At 46.1% G+C, this 20,018-nt stretch overlaps 1 protein-coding gene across 1 annotated transcript; it reads left to right on the top strand.

Moving 5' to 3' along the window:
* Positions 1 to 2,261: 2,261 nt before the first annotated feature.
* On the top strand, positions 2,262 to 13,472 carry kctd16a (potassium channel tetramerization domain containing 16a; the record flags this gene model as incomplete). The annotated part of the gene is made up of 2 exons (XM_080007925.1): positions 2,262 to 3,072; positions 13,021 to 13,472. The coding sequence occupies 2 exons, from the start codon at positions 2,262 to 2,264 to the stop codon at positions 13,470 to 13,472; spliced, it is 1,263 nt and encodes a 420-aa protein (XP_079864051.1).
* Positions 13,473 to 20,018: the final 6,546 nt, after the last annotated feature.

Below are 20,018 nucleotides of genomic sequence, written 5' to 3'. Positions count from 1 at the left end.
TTTGGAATTTGCCTTATTATGGAAGGACTTGTGTCTATTGAACACCTTCTCCCTTTTTTTTTTAAGACTGCTACGTTTAACTGTAAGAAGCCGCATGTGCATGAAGTTTCTTTAATCCAATCGTCTATTTTTGCCTTTGAACCAAACCTTGTCATTGTTATAACTCACCGTGTTGTCTGTGGACATGGAACTGTAGTCACAGTGACGAAAGTTGACATTTGGTTGTCTGGGGGCAATGGTGACGTTCTTTATGGCAGCTTACGAAGCGAAGCAAAGTTACGTCATTTTAGTGGCGACGTCTTTACATCACCACTAAAAAAATTTCCGATAGGTTACGGTTCCATGAAATCCGAAAAGCGTTGGCAACTCATCATCTGTGACTAATTACAATTTCACGGGTAAGAGTTTTCCGACATGTTCCGAGTACATGAACGCATCGTTCATTGCCACAGTCGGGGTGGACTTGTCTCGACGTGGCGACAGCTTTCTGTGGATTAATGTTGTTTCGTGTTCAAGTTTTTCGATGGGTTACGATTCCATGAAACCGAAAAACGGTTGATGTTTTTAAGGGATTATTTACAATTTTCATGATACTATTTTTCCAATTCGTTCTGAGCACATGAAACTCATCACGGACTCGCCATTTTTGTATGTTACAATTTCTGCGAATCCCGCGAAGTAAGGAGGACCACCATGCCCCATCCAACACGCGGTTAGATCGGAATAAAATGTAATTTACAAAAAGACCAAAAAGATAAAATATCAATCGAACAGCCCCGCAGACACATCTCCCATGTAAAACAGTACATAACCACACACATACACGCCTAGTTTGTTACCTTTAACCATGACAGAGCGATGGAGTCTACGCTACGCACCGCACAACACGCTATTGGACGTTTGTTGTCACGACCTGCACGTTTATAACAAATTGGATGATGATGTCACAAAACGTCTTACTCCACAAACTCATTTCGCTCCATTACCCAACATTGGCATGTCGGTGATGCAGGAAAGTTCATCTGCGCCGTCCTGGTTCCTACGACACCTCAGCCGTTTCCGAAGCTGCAGCGGTTGTTCTGTTCCAGACGATTTTAGCCCAAAAAGTGCCAAGGAAAATAATGAAAATCCTAACAATAACAATGCATACAATTATTGATAAATATGTATATACATATTACACATATACACATACATACATGTATATTACGTCATATATAACACAGATTATGTAACATAATCCGATCAACAGTTAAAGGGTTGAGAGAGGCTTGGAGGGGTTTAACAGAAAAGGGTTTGATATGGTCACAGACAACAGATTTCAAAATGTTTGGGGTTTTGTCCTAGAACATAAAAAGTACCAATTTTAAAATGCCAAGCTTGGACACAATGCAACACTGCAACAACGCGCGCAGCGTTTGGTCCAACTATCCAAGATGCATCAATGTCACGTCGACGTGCCCGTTTTACATTCAAAGTCTGCAGACGTCATTTTCCTTTAAGATGAGGTAAGATATCAGTTCATGGGACGACTCTTCTTTCCCTCTCTCACGGCTTGAAGCAACATCTTCCCAAACCTTCGGCGGCGCACTGACCGGGCCAAGCTGCTCAGTGGGGAGACGGGGGTTGCGCACAGTGATCGGTGCAGCGCTTCTCCCACGGAGAATTCAGTTCACTTCAGCATCCCACGCACCCAGCGACGTTTCTGAGCACACTGGTGGGCTACAAAAATCTTCAAAAAATATCTTTACCAAAAAAGTAATGATAACAATCTTGGACTCTATCTTGGACTCGGTCTGTAAGAAGAACATCTGGACCGTCGACGCAAGTGGGTAAATATTCCTCCGTGGGGAAAATAACCAGATCGTATTCTTCCTTTTGGAATTATTTCGTTGTAGCTACTGTACTTGGGAACTAGGGGTTGTTATTTATTTTTTTTAATTTTTTTTACCAAGTCGCACTAATGACCCATTGCAGTGGTGGTCTGTAACACGATGCGCCCGCTGACTGGGATCGATGCTGCAGGGGAGAACGCGCCGCGGCCAAGCGCATTTACGCACCGCGGAGTTAAAGCGCACGGACACACCTTGGCTTCTCGTCGGTTCACATGAGAGAGCGTGAGAGCTGCGCTTCGGTTTGACGCTTCGGTCTCAGCGTGCTTGGGCGCTTTAGGATCAATCGGAGGCTCTTCCCTACGATGAACTTTGGGGAAATCTGCGCTCCGTGATCCGGGCCGTTCTCCCCTCTCCGACCAACCGAGCATGGCACTGAGCGAAACGAAGACCCAGCCGGCCAAGGAGCCGGGCTCGGTGCAGAACCCTCCGTCGGATGTCATCGAACTCAACGTGGGCGGACAGGTGTACTACACCCGCCACGCCACCCTGACGAGCATCCCCAACTCCCTGCTCGGCAGACTGTTCTCCAACAAGAAGGGCTCCTCCAACGACCTGTCCCGGGACCTCAGAGGACGCTACTTCATCGACAGGGATGGCTTCCTCTTTCGGTACGTGTTGGATTACCTCAGGGACAAGCAGGTCGTCCTCCCCGACCACTTCCCCGAGAGGGGCAGGCTGCGAAGGGAAGCGGAGTACTTCCAGCTGCCCGATCTGGCCAAACTTCTGTCCTCCGACGACTCCAAGCTGTTTCCGGAGGACTTCTCCCACAGCGACGCCGAGGACGGGTCTCAGGGCGGCGACCAGAGGTTCTACTCCTCTTACTCCTTGGACAGGAAGTTCGGATACATCACGGTGGGCGTCAGGGGCGCCTGTGCCAGAGAAAGTCAAGGCGACGCCAAAACCAAAAGGTTGCCGACCAGGATCTTTATCAGTGGCAGGGTGGGCCTGGTGAAGGAGGTGTTCGGAGACGCCCTGGGTGAGAACCGCGAGTGTGACAGGGCTCCGGACCGGTACAGCTGCCGGTTCCACCTGAGGTTCCGACACCTGGAGAGGGCCTTCGACATGCTGTCAGAGAGCGGCTTCCACGTCGTGGCCTGCAACTCAGCGCTCACCGCGTCCTCCGTGGGTCATTACGAGGACAGGGTCTGGTCCAATTTCACACAGTATGTCTTTTACCGTAAGTGAACCACAGAATTATTGATTTAAATATAGACTTGTGCATTTCTGCAATGGTTCCAATTAGGGCAGGGCGATACGTCGATATAGTATCCATATCGCGATATGAGACTATCGCCTGGGATTTTGGTTATTATAGTTAATTAATATAGTTACAGTTACAGTACAATGCAAAATCCCAGACATATCTATTATCGTATCAATATCTTGAACTAGATATAAATATTATACTAACATCGATACATGATATTATATCGATGTTGTATATCGATATCGATACAATAATGATATCACGAGACGAGATATCATATTGGATTATGTCGTGATAGAGTTGGATGTTGTCTTCAAGGTTGCATTACAGTATGTCATGCAAAATCCCCAGACGGTATCTAGTCTCACATCACAATATCAATAGCATATCGATATTATATCATGTTTTGATACTCAATATTATCAATAGTCATCCCCAAAGTGCAAAGTTGCCCTCTATAGTATCAGGGAAGGTGAAATATCAGGCCGTTGTAGTTCAGCAAACCAGCTGTTTAGCCTGTCCATCATGCCTTATTATGGATTACCGCCTGCTTTCTGAGATCCTAAGTGGACATATGCATGCTATAAATAATATAGTAACTCTGGATACTAAAATATCACAGCCAGCGTGGGTGGATTCACAAAAATGTGGTTGTTTTATTTATTCGAAGAAATGCAGTGTGGCCATCACCATATGCAGTCATTACACAGTAATTTGGTTCATTCTATCATTTGAGGAGAAAGGAGCTGAACCATATGGCCAATTAAAAAGCACTTTGTTCATTATTCCAAATGGCTCCCTTTGGAAAACGGAAGAAAACTACTTTATAGGTCAGGGATGGGGGTGTGGTAGTGGACCCAAGAAGGTGAGACGTATACTTCACTAATAATCTTGCTTTCATATCAATATGAACTATACCATAGAGATGTGTCTGACCCTCAGGCAAAACATGCAGAACATGCCAAATGACAATGAGTCATTTGGTATTTTGAAGCATGGCGCATTCCAAAGTACACTGCCCTTGAAGAGGGGCATGGGAGAGGAGAAAGGGGATATCTCTCCAGAAAACAGAAAAAAGAGCAGGGAAAAAGAAGAAGAAGAAGAAGAAGACGAAGAAGACGAAGATAGGTAGACAAAAGGGACTTAAAGAGTTATGTCGGGAGGAAGGAGATGACAGAACGGCAAACAGATGGAGGAATTAGAGGCTGAGGCGGAGAAAGTAAAAGTTGCATGAGTCCTGGCCACGGTAGGAGGGAGAGAACTCAAGCGGTCGAGAGACAGAGGGGAAGTGAGTGCATGCGTGTGTGCGCGTGCGTGCGTGCGGTGGGGGGTTGTGAATTGATAGAGTAGGCACAAAAGCCGAGGAGTTCACTAGGTTTGAAGGAGACAGAGGAAAGGCTCATCAATGAGACATCAGCCGAGGTGGGTGAGCAAAGCGCCAGTGGAGAGATGGGATTAATAGAGACCAGGCAAGGTGAGGGCGGGGGGAGGCAGAGAGAGAGAGGGAGAGAGAGAGAGAGAGAGAGAGAGAGAGGAAGAGAGAGAGAGAGAGAGAGAGAAGAGGCAGAGGCCAAGTCAGAATGATGGACTGGGGTGGGTCTGGCTGGCTGTCTGGCTGCCAGTGAGGCAGCCAGACATGAAAGCCCTCTTTCTGCATCAGCACGGTGGCTGGCATCAGCCCTGAGAACAAGCACTGTAACCTAAATCCAAAATGTGGGCCACAGGCCGGTCAGGAGCAGGTAGTACTCAGACTGGGAAAAGACAACACCTGACAGACCTGCTTTAGTGTTACTGCAGTCAAGCCACTCAGCTGCGTTGATGTTTTATTTTATTTTTTTACTTCAACAAATTCTACCCGCTCTCAGGCAGTCAGAACGGCAAAGTGGAAGTTGGGTTTCGCGTGTGAGAACTGTTCGTGCAGCTCTTCCCGTTTCACGCGTCAGTTGTTTTCCACAGGCACTGCAGACTCCGCTCTGGATCTCTGTGGAGTGTGGACCTTTGAAAGCCCCTCACAGAGGCGTCGGTGGCTGATAACGTGTCGGATGATGCAAGTTGAGGCCCTGTATCCGGGAGGAAGTGAAGACGTTGCACTGCCAATAACGTAAAAATCATGTCCAGCCGAAAAAGGGTATATTTACTTGGTTTCCCCCTCCTTGTATTGTCAGCAATAACACACAATTCCTTGTTGATTGGAAATGGTTTAATTCACCCGATAACCATTAAACAAACATATAGAAACTGATCTTCAACACCCATTTTACTATGTGGTTTCCTATAGTAACTAGGATCCGGAATGCTTTTAAATTTAATGGTAAAACCCTCCGGGACTAAAGACTGGTCTTACAAGGAAAGTGTCGCAGTCCTCTAGGGACGGATACAGCCACGAGACTATTTGTCTTGCAGAAATGGTGGTTTGTCAATTATGAGGCATATTTAGGTTTTGGATTTATAATGACTGCCTTAATGCCCCGGTTATAATTGAATCCAACCTCCTGTTTGCGCTTGGGGCCTGACGCTGTATTGCTAATTTTCTCTGGGGGATTGGAAGAACGCTCCCTAATTAAAGAGCAATCTGAGAGCCTAAAGTTCCAGCGGTGGAATGAGTACACGTATATAAGTGCCTGCTTTTAAATGTACTTAAAGTGTGAAAAGGAAAAGCACTTGTCATATCCAGTGCCCTGCCATATAGACTATAATACGTCATAAAGTGTGACTGCAGCTCTTTTTCTGCAGATGAGTCTTCATGCATCTGACAATAAATTTATATAGGTGGCGTCATAGTCATTAACAAGGATATATAAATATAAATATAAATCATGACTAAAATAACTAAAATAGCTAAAATAACGTGACTGTGTTTGAAATGTATTTGGGTAAAACCCGAAAGTGTCCAAAATGGCATATACTTAGTATATAGGTAGCTAAAGATAATTAATGAAATATTTTTTTTACCTTCCTCCACTGTCGCCGCACGTTATATTTTATTATAAAAGACTCATCTTAAGATTGTGTTGAAACAAAAGCTAAATTATTAGATATAATTTCAAACATTATCATTCGAATAAATCATCTCTCAAAATGACAATTCGCAATGATAACGAACATTTTTACAAAGTAAAAGCGTTTGTCAGTCGGTCAGTGATGAGATGGAGCCTCTCAAAGTGAACAAAACATTACAGCTTTTCTACAATTGGGTTACATTAGTGCGAGAGGGAATAGCATGTTTTTTTTGTTTCTTTTGCGGCAGGACGGTCGTGTCTGAGACAGTTTCATCTTCCCCCAACTCGGAGAGAGCTCAGAGGTGTCTGTCAAACCGGAGCTTACACAGATGGAATATGATCACACTTGCCAGGTGCGCTTGCGCTAATATAAATGTGCAGTGTTCATTTGGCCCGCGAGTGGGATGATTTGTGACCGTAACGGGGCCCGAACAATGGCCACGAGTCAACAGGGAGGGAAGGAGGAAAGTAATCAATTGCTGGGTGTAATGGAGGCTGAGATTGGGCCGTCCCGGGGCTCCCAGGCAGCCTCGTTGGAGCCTCAATAGATTGGCAGTGCTTACAAGAGATGGATGGCGCGCCTATGAATAACTCACACGAGTCTAGAGAGAACCGTGGCTGAGAAAAAGCCTCAGCAGCAAGGTACAGCTGTGCCATTTTTCTTACTGTAGCTACCGAACCTTGAGCACTACATCAGCTCAAATGAAAGCTGGTTTAGCCCGGGAGCAGTTTTTAATCTATGGAAAAGCTCCCGCAAAAAGGGAGACTTTTTATTCATAAATCCAATCAGTCATAATTTTTGTATGCTTCAGTTGCTTTGAGTTTAAGATCCTTATTTTGTTAAAAAAAAAAAAAAAGAAAAATCTAAGCTTCAGACCCAGTGGATACTGTCTGTCAGTCATACTTTGAAATTCTTCTCCTACTCATACTATTTTCTTTGCCAGGTTTCTGCACTTTACGTCTCTCAGCGGGTACGACAGCCTTATCCTCTGACGGCTAATCCCGTAAAGTCACCTTCTGGCACACCAGGCCGGGCCGTCAGAACGGCCGGATCCTGCCTGTACATGGAAAGCAACTACATCCCTAGTTTTGGTATGCAGCAGGAAGTTCTCCGCGGGCAACTTCTCTCGCCGTAAATGAAGTAAAGCGTAAAGCCGGCAAGCAAAAATCTATCGACCCTGAATCACATCTATGCCAATTAGCAGCTGCAGCGGGCTGACATTTTGGCTCCCGGCCATCTTCACAGTCCGACTGACCTCTACCTCAGCCTCATCAGCTGTATTTTGCAAGGTGATGATTATTTGCATCATTGATCACGTTCCAATCTTCTGAATGGTATCTCGGTCAGACGGTGATTGTACGGCCATGCCTTTATTTCGGAGCGGCAGGAAGCTGATGTCAGCTGCAAAAATGAAATGACGTGTCAAAGGGGACCTATTATGCTCCTTTTTACAAAAGATAATAGGTCTCTGAGGTCCCCAAAACATGTTTTTGAAGTTTATTTTTTCTGAAAATACGACCTCAGGTTATGCACTAGAGCCATGCTAACATACCTTCAATCCATAGTGTTCCTGATGCTCTGTTTCAGTGGAAGCCACGAGTTCTATGTGAGCCAATGGGGTTTGAGCACAGGTTTTGGGTTCTGCGAGTCAATGGCATTTATGCATGCACTTTCACTGATTTCACCTTATCAGTACACCGAAATCAGTTTCTTAACAACTGAGGCGAGAAACAAACAATCCAGTTGTTGAACCTTCACTCCTATTAGAGCGACAAGACCTAAACTAACCGTTTAAAGGTTTGTTCCGACTTTCGTTGCCGTGCTTCAAGCTTGTGGGGGACACCACACCGCGACGCACCGGGACCCTCGCACGCGGGGGTTTTTTGTTTCATGTATACGTTGGAACATAAAATAAATACATCTACAATTAAAATCACATTATTTTTTATTGGTTTTGTTTGGAGAAACGCACAGCGGATGGGATGGAGCAGATGACCACACAAAGAAATCCGTCACGAGCTGACGTCAGCTCACGCAGAGAGTAGAAAACACTTTTGGAAGCCGAGCGTTGAGAGAAGTCAGAAGCCTCCGTGTTTTGTTCACAGCCATTACTTTGTCATTCGTTTACCTCATTATTTGACGCTTTGGCCGCGTCTAATATGAACATCCGACATTGTAACATTATATATATGACTGAAAATAGGGAAACGCATAATAGCTCCCCTTTAATGGTAAAGCTATCTTACCTACTGTAAGTCAACGCCGGGGATCATAAATAAGGGGGTTATGAACATGATGCCTGGAGTTCTCTCCTTAACATTGCTGCTGTGCTTTTGAGCATCTCTTACCCACACTTGACTTTTTTTTGGAGGATAGAGGACTCCCCCCCCCCCCCCCCCCCCGGCTCCACTATGGCTTCCCCGAGCGTCATTTATGTGGCGACAATTGCTCCCTAAACGCTTCAGACATCCTCTGCCTTGGCCTCCTCCTGGCTGCAGCGTGTTCCACGGGTCCATGTTCAGGTGGAGGGTGTGTTTGTGTGTGTGTTGCGTGGGGTGGGTGGGTCTTGGTGGTGGTGGTGGTCGTAGTCGCGGTTGTGGTGTTGGGGGCCTGGCCTGGGGGCCAGCAGCTGACACACACATTCCAATCTGTCTGCCCTGCTTCTTCATCTCCTTGTCAAGACGGAGCTCGCTCGGCCAGTCACCCCGGCCGACTCCGGGAGTGGCCGGCGTCCAGTTGTCATGATCAATCAGCCGGCGCGATTGTCACTTTATTCATGGACAGCAGATAATTTACATTAGGGAGAGAGTGAGAGCAAGAAAGAGAGAGGGAGAGAGAGAGAGAGAGTGAGAGAGAGAGAGAGAGAGCGAGAGAGAGAGTGGCATCGCGACCTTGGGTTAAGCTCCCAGGGTTACCGCCTGGATTTTTTTTTAATCAAAAGCAAGGAAGGAGCCACGGAGGAAGGAGGAAGTACAGTAGTAAGTATGGATTTAGACACACAAAAGTTTGCAAATGTTGTAGAAATCATTATAGCTCCACAGGTCAAGGTGAGCGGGCTGAAACCATACATCCTGTGCACCCCTCCCCTTTATCCCTGCGATGACAGTTGTCGACTTTGCAAGACGAGCCCCCCCCCCCTCCCTGCAAGGACGCTCTGGCCTAATTTGTGAGTTAACGAGCACGTAAACAACGCGTGTCCCACGGCGAAAAGCATTTGAGTAACTGGATTTAGTAGCCGGAGAATGTAGGTCTCTGCCTGAGATCATAGTATCTCCGATCATTTTTTTTCATCTCGGCTGCAACGGCACGCAGACACGGACGATTTAAAAAAAAGGGACTTAAGCGCTCGCACGGGTTTCTGCCGGTTTCCTTGCTCCGCGACCAAAACCTTTTCGGATTATGGGGCAGAAAATGTAGCGTGCAAAATCTTTGCATCCACTTAAATGACTGCAACTAGAAGAAAAGAAGGTTATTTATCTGCGTTATTTTTTTGGCTTTTTAAAATGGAACCTGTAGATACGGTAAAGCCATTGTCAGCCATAATTGGATTAATCTTTCATACAGTACCTCTAAAGGAGTAATTGTGGGAGCCTTTTTCCATTTCCATTATATAAGCGTGTGATTGCATCGCTGTTCAAGAAAACGGAAACAAAGCTCCCACCGCCATCATTAGAATCCCCGATGAGTCAATGCAGAAGCACAGAAGGACAAAAAAAACAAAAAAGAAAACCCGACAACATACAACTCTGTCCGGCGATAAACCCACTGACATTTGCTTGCCAGTGAGTGTGTCACAGAAGATTGCCTTCAATCCCCAAATCCTACTTTGCTGCCATTTACTTTGAGCCAAAATCATTCTCTGCATGAAAAACAAACAACAACATTTAGTTACGTTCAATCTCCGTGCGCTTTTGGATTTACATAAAATTACAAACCCCTCCCCCGAGTCACGGGCAGAAAGATGCCCGCTGTCATGAGAGACGCAGGGGGGGGGTTTAAGATGCCCTTGTGACATGCCAGGAACCGTGCTCGTCGCCAGTGCAGGACTCGCGCCTCTCCCTCCCTCCCTGTGTTATTTATGAGTTATGCACTCTCATAGAGCGAGCGACTCGGAGACACCGGGTTGAGGAAGAGCCCCGGTCTTTTAATGGGCTTGCAATATGATCTGTTGGGAAGGCAATATAGACCTGAGGAGAGCGCATCACAATCAATGCCTTTTCCCGAAAAGACGCCGAAGTGTATAACACACATCCGCTTGTTTAAATGTACTCAAGCATGCGTTATACACTTTCCCGGCAAGGTTCATCAAGGCTTCCCCCGAAGTGGACCACGAGCCTACACCGCAGTCTTCCCAACTGGCTCCTTTAAAAGTTATGCCTCATGGACATACAGACAGCTATATTGCAGTACATCCCGCACCAGCCCGGCCCAAAGCCATGCAATAATAATGGTCATTACAGGATGGAAGCTCTGATGCCCAGCGGTAACAACATTACAATTTATTTTGCTAAGATTGCCTGAAATTTTTATGTTGCTATTTTTGGAATCTGGCCAGATTCCGAAACGGGCTGCCCCTGTGGACTACAGCATCCATCCATTAAGAGGCAACGCTCAGCCTCCTTCCTCCTCTCGGTTCACCTCAACAAAGTGCCTCCATTTGCACGGTGCTGCCAGGCTGCTGGACTCAGCCTCATTCATTTTCTGTGGGGGGAAATTGGTGTTCTGATTGGGCTCTTTACTCATGGATTAGCTATTAAAAAGCTGTTAGCGATTCTCTCCCTCTATCAGCCAAATAGCACTAGCGATAAGGACATTATAACAGTGAGCATAAAGAGGTTAAAAACCCTTTGAACTCTGTTCAATATAAATTTGTGCATGTACTGGAAGGAAGTAATGGCCAAATCCCTCCCAGTGAAATATCATTGCTATTGAGTGTGCAGATTCCATTGAGAAAGCCATTTGGGGGTTGCACAGCGCACCAAGCACACTACTACACAGCACATTATTCAAGATATCTAAAGCTGATTAAATATTGATAGGGCTTTGTATAAACCTTTTATCGGCCAATTACAGTGAATTGAAAACTGTGGAAATACATTTGTCCCCGCTGATGTCTGATACAGTTGTTCTGGCAAGAGATGCACAGGATGTGGCCTATTGGAATTCAATACTTTTATGGTTTTAAACGTAATGCATCAATACTCTAAAGTATCCAAATATTCTGCGGCGTTCAATACCAAATCCCAGCACCCGGGGGGTCGAGAATAAAAGCAGGGGGTTGTACAGTCTGGGCGAACGTGTTGTGCAGTTTTCTTTCTTTCTTTAAAAGGAATTTTTTTCATAGCCGGGCAGAAAACATTTCTTCTTTTTTTTTTCAGAGCATTAACCTCTAGCTCAGCATTTCCAGTATAAAAAGAGAAGAGTGGGATGGAAGAAAAAGTACCATTTGTGGAACCAAACAACTGCAAACTGTCAGGATTTTGATGAGAATATTATTTGAAATGAATCCTCCCGATCAATTCCGCGAAGTTGCTTCGACTTCTTTAAAGCCCTTAATGACTCTCACCGGTGTCACACTGACCACGTCGGAGCAAGTGAGACGCAGGATGGAAGCAGGACATTTAAGGGGGGGGGGGGGTGTATTATGGTTTGTGAAAATGCTCTGTTGATATAGTTTACGGCTCATATCCATCCTCCGTGACAGTGGGTCATGGCGCTCGTGGGGCCCGTAGGAGCCTCCGTTCACTCAAATACTCACTGACCCCATTCTGTTGCCGTACTATCGCGGCTCAGATGAATTATGTTCCCGCGCTGACCACGTCTCCCCACCTTGTCGGCTCCCCGAGGGCAACGGAGGCACCTCCATGACTTATTTGACTGGGAGCGACCAAGACAAGAGGAATAATACATGGGCTTCTTACAACACGGCGGCCAGGTCGTAGCTCTAATAAGATACTGCCAGGGCAGAGGCAGATTGCTTTGGCACCGAGACAAGCTCTGCACGTGGAAAGGCGGGAAGCGTCTCCGGGAGTGTTTCTAAGCCGCCTTGAGCTCCGGGGCGGCGCTCGTTATCTGAGGGAGCAATATGCACGGCTCAACAGCTCGCTGAGACACTGTAATTAAAGGTCAAAGGCAGTGGTCCACATGTTTTCATGTCCTCGCCCTGCACACGCACGCAGCCGCGCACACCGACGCTAAACAAACCCAGGTGTTTTATCTTTGAAATGGGTTTGGAACGGCCTTGGAAAAGCTGTGGGCATCTGGGTTTGTTGTGGTTGGTCACCACACACTGCTTCCTTTGATTTGGGCTAAAATCAGCCGCTATTTCTCTATAATCAAAATTGTGCTCTCGTCGTCCTGTAGGATGTCCACAGGACAGAGTTATTGCAGCCGTTCTTGATGATTAAAGAATGAATAAAGAGCTGCATTGCAGGTTGAGAACTTGAACTCCACTTGCAGACTAACTCTGTCCTAGATGCAATGGCACAAATACTCTGTGTTGTATGCCCAGCATGCTGACAGCACAGGTAAATCTTTTATGTATTTATTTATTTGTATTAAAAAAAAACAAAAAAAAACTGTGCTGTCAGCATGCTGGGCATATAACGTTATATATATATATATATAAAATATAATAAATAGATAAATAATAAATAATTAAAATCATTCCCTAATGAAATGGAAAAATAGTTCACCTTCCCTCTCTGAGGGAGGGTGGTTCTACCTGCCATGCAATACTTACACCAGGTCCACTGTATTTTATGCTCATGACAAGTGACGGGTGTGTGTGTGTGTGTGTGTGTGTGTGTGTGTGTGTGGGTGTGTGTGTGTGTGTATGTGTGTGTGTGTGTGTGCGCGTGTGTGCGTGTGTGTGTGTGTTTGTGTGCGCGCCTGTGCGCGCGCGCGTGCATTTCCTAGGTGGGCCGTCTCGGTGGTCTTCCTCCCACTGCGACTGCTGTTGCAAGAGCCACAAAAGCGAGCGCGAGGGTGAGAGCGGCACCTCCATCAACGAGCTGTCCACCTCCTGCTCCGAGACCCAGTCGGAGGCCAGCTCCCCGCAGGGCACGGTGATCTGCGGCCCCGTGCGGCGGCAGACCAACATCCAGACGCTGGACCGCCCCATGAAGGCCGGCCCGTCGCAGATGATGCAGCAGGCCGAGATGCGGCGAAAGACGGACATGCTGCGCGTGCGGACCTTCGGCGTGCGGGACCGGGAGGCGGCGAAGAGGAAAGCCAACAAGGAGAAGATGACGCCCGAGCAGGAGCTGGAGAAGTGCATCCAGGACTTCCGTCGCATTCGGATCCCCGAGCGCTTTCCGGAGAGGAAGAACATGTGGCAGTCCGAGCTGCTCCGAAAGTACCGCCTCTAAGCACATGGGTGTGTGAATGCGTGTATTTGTGTGTTATGTCTGTACAGGTCTGCATGTGCGTGTGTGTGTGTGTGTGGGCGTGTGTGGGTGTGTGTGAGTGTATGTTTGCAATAGAAAAAGAAACAAAGAGGAAGCCTGCAGTGAGATACAGATAAAGAGAGCGAGCGGATCAGAGAGTCGGTAGCCTCACTGTACTGTACATGCAGGGTAACAGAGCAGAGCTAGAGCTGTAGACCTCACCGTCAAAGACACATACTGTAACGAGAGGAAACAGCGGCCACTTTCTCGACAGCATGACTTGCAGAGCACAACAAATCAGTAAAAAAGGGCCACGTGAGTCGCTGATTTATCGTATGTAGGCACAGTGTTGTTTTTTGATATGCACATGGGCAAATCAGGTTACTCCTGTCGGGGCTTGAATTCCTTCCCGCTCTTAAGATGGCGCACCAACCCTGTTTTTTCACAGCAAACCCCCCAAAAGAGAGCCATGGTTGTGAGCCAGACGTGCTTCAGGCTATATCACTAGTTCCGAGCAACAAAGCAACCTCAGGGGCGACATTATTAACCGCAGTCGGCTAATCAACCTTTCACAAACTGTACATGCAGTTAGATGTACTGAGATGGTGCTGTGTGTAAGCAATGAAGTATCACGACCCCCACAGACGACCACTTATGCCAGGCTATGATAACTGCACTGCATGTCATTCCACCCCCGCCTCCCAGTGTATGAAAAATCAGTTTTGTTTGGTGGAAGAATCTGGTGTGTGACAAAAACCGACACAAACTTCAATAAGGAAAGCACTGCCGAGTCTTCTGTTTGCTATCGTAGACATATTTTGTGCAATGCTGTCATAATGTGTAGGATAGATAATATTGTGTAGTTAGAATATATAATGCTAATGGGTATCGGATTAACCATCCCTGACTGTAATTGTGCAAAAAAAAAAATGGATTCAATTAAAAACAATTCGAAATTGCATTACTGTGGTCACTCCTTTTTTTTTTTTTTTTTTTTACTCAAGTGGAATTCTGGAGATCTTCATTTCAGTCGGGTTATAATTGATTCTGTCTCAAGTTCCTCTTTCTCGGAGTGAAATGAATTCAAATCAGCCCCTGCGCGGAACAATTTGTCGAAGGGGATTTTTGCACAATAGCCCCAGTTCGAAAATTTCCACATGAATTTCCTGGGTATTGTGGCTTAATCACTGCGCTGGACCGAAATCAAAACGGCTTTCGCTTGTGTCACACGCTTCCCGCTGCACCCTGTGCAAATTGGCCTTATTTTAAGACTTGAAACCTCCCCTACCCCGTCATTCACATTTTAATATGCATTTCTATCCTTGAGAGAATATCAAGGAATGGAAAAAGAGACACAACTCTGTGTCCCATGCACCATTTATGGGTGGCACTATTTTTAGCTAACATATTCTGCAGTGTCGCCACATTGCATTGGGAAGGAGCGAGGCTTGGGGAGCACAGCGCAGCACCCCCAAAAAGCAGCCTCTGCAGTGATAGATGAAGCGTCTCCCCCTTGGGACCCAAAGTGTCTTCTAACACAAATTCAAAGGAAAGGGCTTTGTTAGGGCTTAGCGAGACATGAGGCTGGGCGGTACAGTCTGCTCTGCAAAGCAACGAGCCGTGTAGAAAAGAGGATCAAATATAATGGAGGCGGGAGGCAGGTGGCCATCTTGCTATTTTACGCTGGTCCGCTCGGGGCAGGAGTCTGAAAAGAAACCGATCAAGCGGGGCGCCAAAGATCAGCCATCAGCACACATTGATACGGGAACAGGAGTAACATAAGAGATCATCTTTGTTGAGGTTTTAACTCGTATGGAAATAAGGGCTCTGGTCGTGAATACATTTTGGATATGCAACGCGAATATGACAAGATGGCATTGAGGTTTCTCCAGCGGAGAATAAAATAACAAAAACCCGCAAAGGTGACTGTTATGTAATGAATCTTTCAGGAATATGTGGAATATATATATATATAATTTAAAGTATATAAATATCGGTATATAATGGCTGCTCTCCTATTCATCTGCTATCTCCTACCTTCTCCAGTCCCTGTCCAATAGGAACACAGAATCACCATTCAGGCTGAGCTTGGTGCGAATCCTAACGCCACGGAAGGGGTTCGATAAATCTGCTTTTGCGCATCAAATGTACCCATCAGCACCAAATCCCTCCCTTTGACTTTTTCGTTGACCCTGGTCAAAAAAGTTGCCCTATCCCACAGGCTCACCTGATGCCTACGAAGCATCCCCTCCGCCCCTCCAGGCCTCCACACCCTCCCTCTGGGTTTATATTAAAAAGGGGATCAATAGCCGAGGATCCTCGTCCCGGCCTCCAGACAGCCTTCCACGGTCTTTACGGACATGTCGATAATCCACATCCTCCTCCTGGATGCAAAGCAACATCAAATCTGCAATCACAAAAAAAAAAAAACCCTCGACTGCCACTGCTAACTACCCTCAATTATCCAGCGCGGTCGCCTGCAGGGCTTTCTATTTTTGCGGCAGCTTTGTTCGCCACGAGACAGGTCTGACAGAATGATTACAGCCCTTGTATTGGAAAATTACAATGCCGCAAAGGTTGTGTGATTTAAGGAGCGGGGGAATTATCCTACTTATCAGCTATTAGGCTTCAAGAAAAGACAGTTATTCACATGCCGAATAATGGAAGGCTGATGCAAAGCAAGGCATGCAGGATTTTCTTCCAATCCTATGAATATATAAACAGGAAACCGAGCATGATGAAAGGGAGCTCGGAGACGGTAATCTATTATTTCTTTTACATGTAAGCTGAGGTATGACAAAGCAAAAGAGGCGGTACCGGCCTCCCCTGCCCCTGTATCGCCATTTGGACATCAAAAATCACCCTCAATAAACCTCAAGCAAGCAGTTGAGAGAGATGAGATGCGCATTTAATTTCCTGCTTCGTCTAAAAACAAACAAACAGGAAATTTCTCACCGAAAATAAATATTGTTCGCCTCGAGTGAATACCCAGAAATACCAAGGACAACATGTTTTTCTGCTCACTCATCTAATTTTAGATGAGTGACATCCCAGGGCCCATGATAGCTGGGGACGTCAATGTTTACATGGATGACTTGCATGGAGATGAAAGATCTTTCCTCCCAGATTGGCATCGTTGTCCTTTGTGGATTTGTTTATTTTGATGGAGTTATTATTATAATTATGATTATTATTTATTTATTATTTATTTTTTGTTTTTTTTCAGTTCTCAAGTTGCAATTGTTCAATCTCCGGGGAGCTTTATCTACCGCCAAAGAAGCTTGTTTTCATGGCCGTTCAATTAAGTTTCGTCATCACTCCCACCCGCCGCACGGAGCTTCCGCTTGACCGGTATAGCTGCAGGGACATCATTACAGGAAATGAGATCCAATTTTCAGCCCCAGCATACATCGGGGGCCTCATTCTGGCCTTGTTCTGCCAAACCCAATACGCAGGCAAAGCTAAAAGAATTCAGTGGGAAAACAAAACAGACGGACTAGGAACACACGCGCAGGTGCCGAGTGTATTGTCATTCTTCTTTTTTACTTCTTCAACGCCGCGTCTCCTCCCTCCCTTGCCCTCCACGGGCGCCACGGCGGAGGCGCGATAGCGGTCACGCAATCGTTCAACCGTGGGGTTTGTTATCTGCAGGAGCCACGCAGCTCCACGCGCTCCCTGGATCTCGGGGTTCTCCGTCAAGGCCCTCCGGGAACCGCACTGCACTCCGGCCAAGAGGAGGGGAAAAAACAGTTCAGAATCCAGGTGCAAAGATCTAATGAGGCAAAAAATCCAGACTTGCAGGAAAATAGAGATGGAGGAGAGTGGAGAGAGAGAGCGAGAGGGAGGGCAGGGGGTATCCAGGTTACCACGGTATCCACGCAGCGTCTATTCCTCTGGGACAAAGGAAGCGGCCGGGGGGTCGTCAGGAGGGTGCGAGCGGAGCGGAGGAACCGTGGCTTTCGGCCGCCGACACCCCGACACGACTCTGATTTACCAAAGGCGAAGTGTCGTCGGCTCATCATTTTATTCTTCATTACCTTACGCCCGCCTCAAGGACTGCACGGGGGAATATACAGGCTCAATTAAGCTGTTCGGAACCAGTAATCCCACCGATCGTAAATCATCTCTGCGGGGTCAGTGATCACCGCTGCCACAGCACAGCGTAAGTACTGTAGCACCCAGCGCTGTCGATCGGGGCAGGGGCCTTGCTGCGGTATAAATCCAGAGAAGGGTACACGGTGTATTGCTTTAGAGGGTAAAATATCGCAGGGCATGGCGTCGTAAATCCAGATATAATCACAGATCGCCAGTGAGCTGTGATATCGGCCAATGAACGGTGTAGGGCGTGCGACCGTTTAAGATGTGATAGGACTTTTATAGAGATGTTCAGCATTGGCGCGACCGCCGCGCTCGAAGACGTAAAACTCCTTGAAAGCAGATTTTCATTATTTTTTTACACCCAAAATCTGCTGTACTCAGCTTGTGCGACTGCTTCCTAATCAGTAGGGAAACATTATCTTAATTCCTCCTAATATTTTTTCCCCAATGCGCCGCAATTAGAACTGCATAACCCGACGATACCTTGAGGTGTAGTTGCTTTATGAAGCTTCCTCAAATAGCTTCGGAAAAAACTTTCTTATTGTGCGTGGCTTTTCAGCGTATGAGTGAGATAAAGACCCGTTTGGCTGTTAATTCCTTTCATGCCTATTAACGATGGCCCCCGGGGGCAACCTGATTTCAGCACGCGCTACGGAGCCGCTTCCATACTCATTCTCCTCGCTTAAGCGAAATAAACTCGGCATTAGAAACGAGTATTTAATTTGAATCAAGGCGATACATAAACGTTGAGATTTAATTAACGGAAATCCTTCACACTAGTCACATGGAATGTGCCTCTTAATTATATAACAAAATAATTGTTGTTCTTTTCAAATAATCGGGTACGAAAACAGATTTATACATGAGCGAAAAAATGTAATGAGGCCGGCTGGTGGGCGCCATGCGTTGTCGGATGTGGAACACGAAACTGGAGTACGGGCATAATTGTTTCGTTTAATTCATCGAATCAGTCGAAGTCTGTAGTTTCACAAGAGTGGAGGTTGACGCTTTCACTCCAGAAACATGATTTTGACGGTTTTCACAAATTTCACATATTTGAAATAAATATTTATGGACTGGTGTCCCTGGGAAGGCTCCAACCTCCCCACGGACCCTGTGAAGCAGGTGAAGGAAAAGCGATGAATGGGTGAGGTGATTGACAGTAAGGATAATGATATGATGCTCCGTCCTCATTATTATCTTTTCATTTATTGTAACAACATTCATTCTTATCAGGTATGCAAAGTATGCAGTCTGCATGTCTGATAGAGGCCGTTCAAAATACATAGTAAGGGCATCATCAGTCCTGCCTGTCATACGTTGCAGGCAGATGGTCTGTATGTATTATACAGTATGCTTTGGCTTATCTGGGAGCCTGTGGCTGTGTATTACCAAAAGCATATCCTCCTACAGTATGTGCCCAGGTTCCTTAAGAGCATAGCTGAGGCTATATTTTGTGCAACAAACGCAGAGGATAAAAGTCTGTGAATTAATATTTTAGTTTTACGATAAGGAACAAATAGAGGTGAGAACGCATTGCCTATTTTTGAGACGGAAGTTACCTACAGATGTAATAATAATAGTAATAATTATAACAATGATGATGATGATAATAATGATAATATATATTACATATATTATTTTATTATATATGTAAATTGTAATTATTATTAACATTATTATTAAAGTATATATCTATCTATAATTATAGACAACTGTCCGTCTATGTCTCTATGTCTGTCTGTCTGTATGTCCTTTGATTATTTCGACAACCGTTCATCCGATCGACCTCACATGTGGCGGGTGTACCGCTGGGGACCTACCCATGCGCAGTGTCGAAATTTAGTCAAATTTGGACATGCAACGTGTGTAACATTAATAAACTTTAAATAAACAAGCGAACAGCGAGCCAGTCTGAGCACCTATGGCGCTTTGTGACATCATCCAGTTCCACTAAGAGGAGCGATTTGGATCCAATGTGAAGACGCACGCATGGCAAGCAACGCTGCCTGCATTGCTAACAAGAGGGCAGAGGAAGCGCTGGAGATGCGAGCCGAGCACCGGGCTTGTGACCTTTAACTTCACACACGCATGCGAGAGGGGGACACCCCTGCGCGGTGATCCTGAATGCATCCCTGAAGTGACTTAAGCCAAAATATATTCACATTTGGTGCTTATTCTTTATTGCAAAGTTGTCCTGACATTTTGTTAAACTGTGCCATTTCGAGCGGGCATGCACGGGCAGTTTCATCTTTTTGTTAAACTGTGCCATTAAAATGTCTTAGAAAGTCTGAAATTTCGAACGGGTATGTACGAGTCAATAATAATGATTGGTCAAAGCTGGTGAAGGTCCAGGACCATGCCCCCATGGAACCACTGTGTCCACCGGGCCCAAAAAGCCAAGATTCTGAAGCACAGCGCGATTTTACC

This window comes from Zeus faber, assembly GCF_960531495.2.
Source record: "Zeus faber genome assembly, chromosome: 10".
Lineage (NCBI taxonomy): Eukaryota > Metazoa > Chordata > Actinopteri > Zeiformes > Zeidae > Zeus > Zeus faber.
Note: the sequence above shows the minus strand (reverse complement) of the source record. Positions and strands in the feature narration are given on the sequence as shown.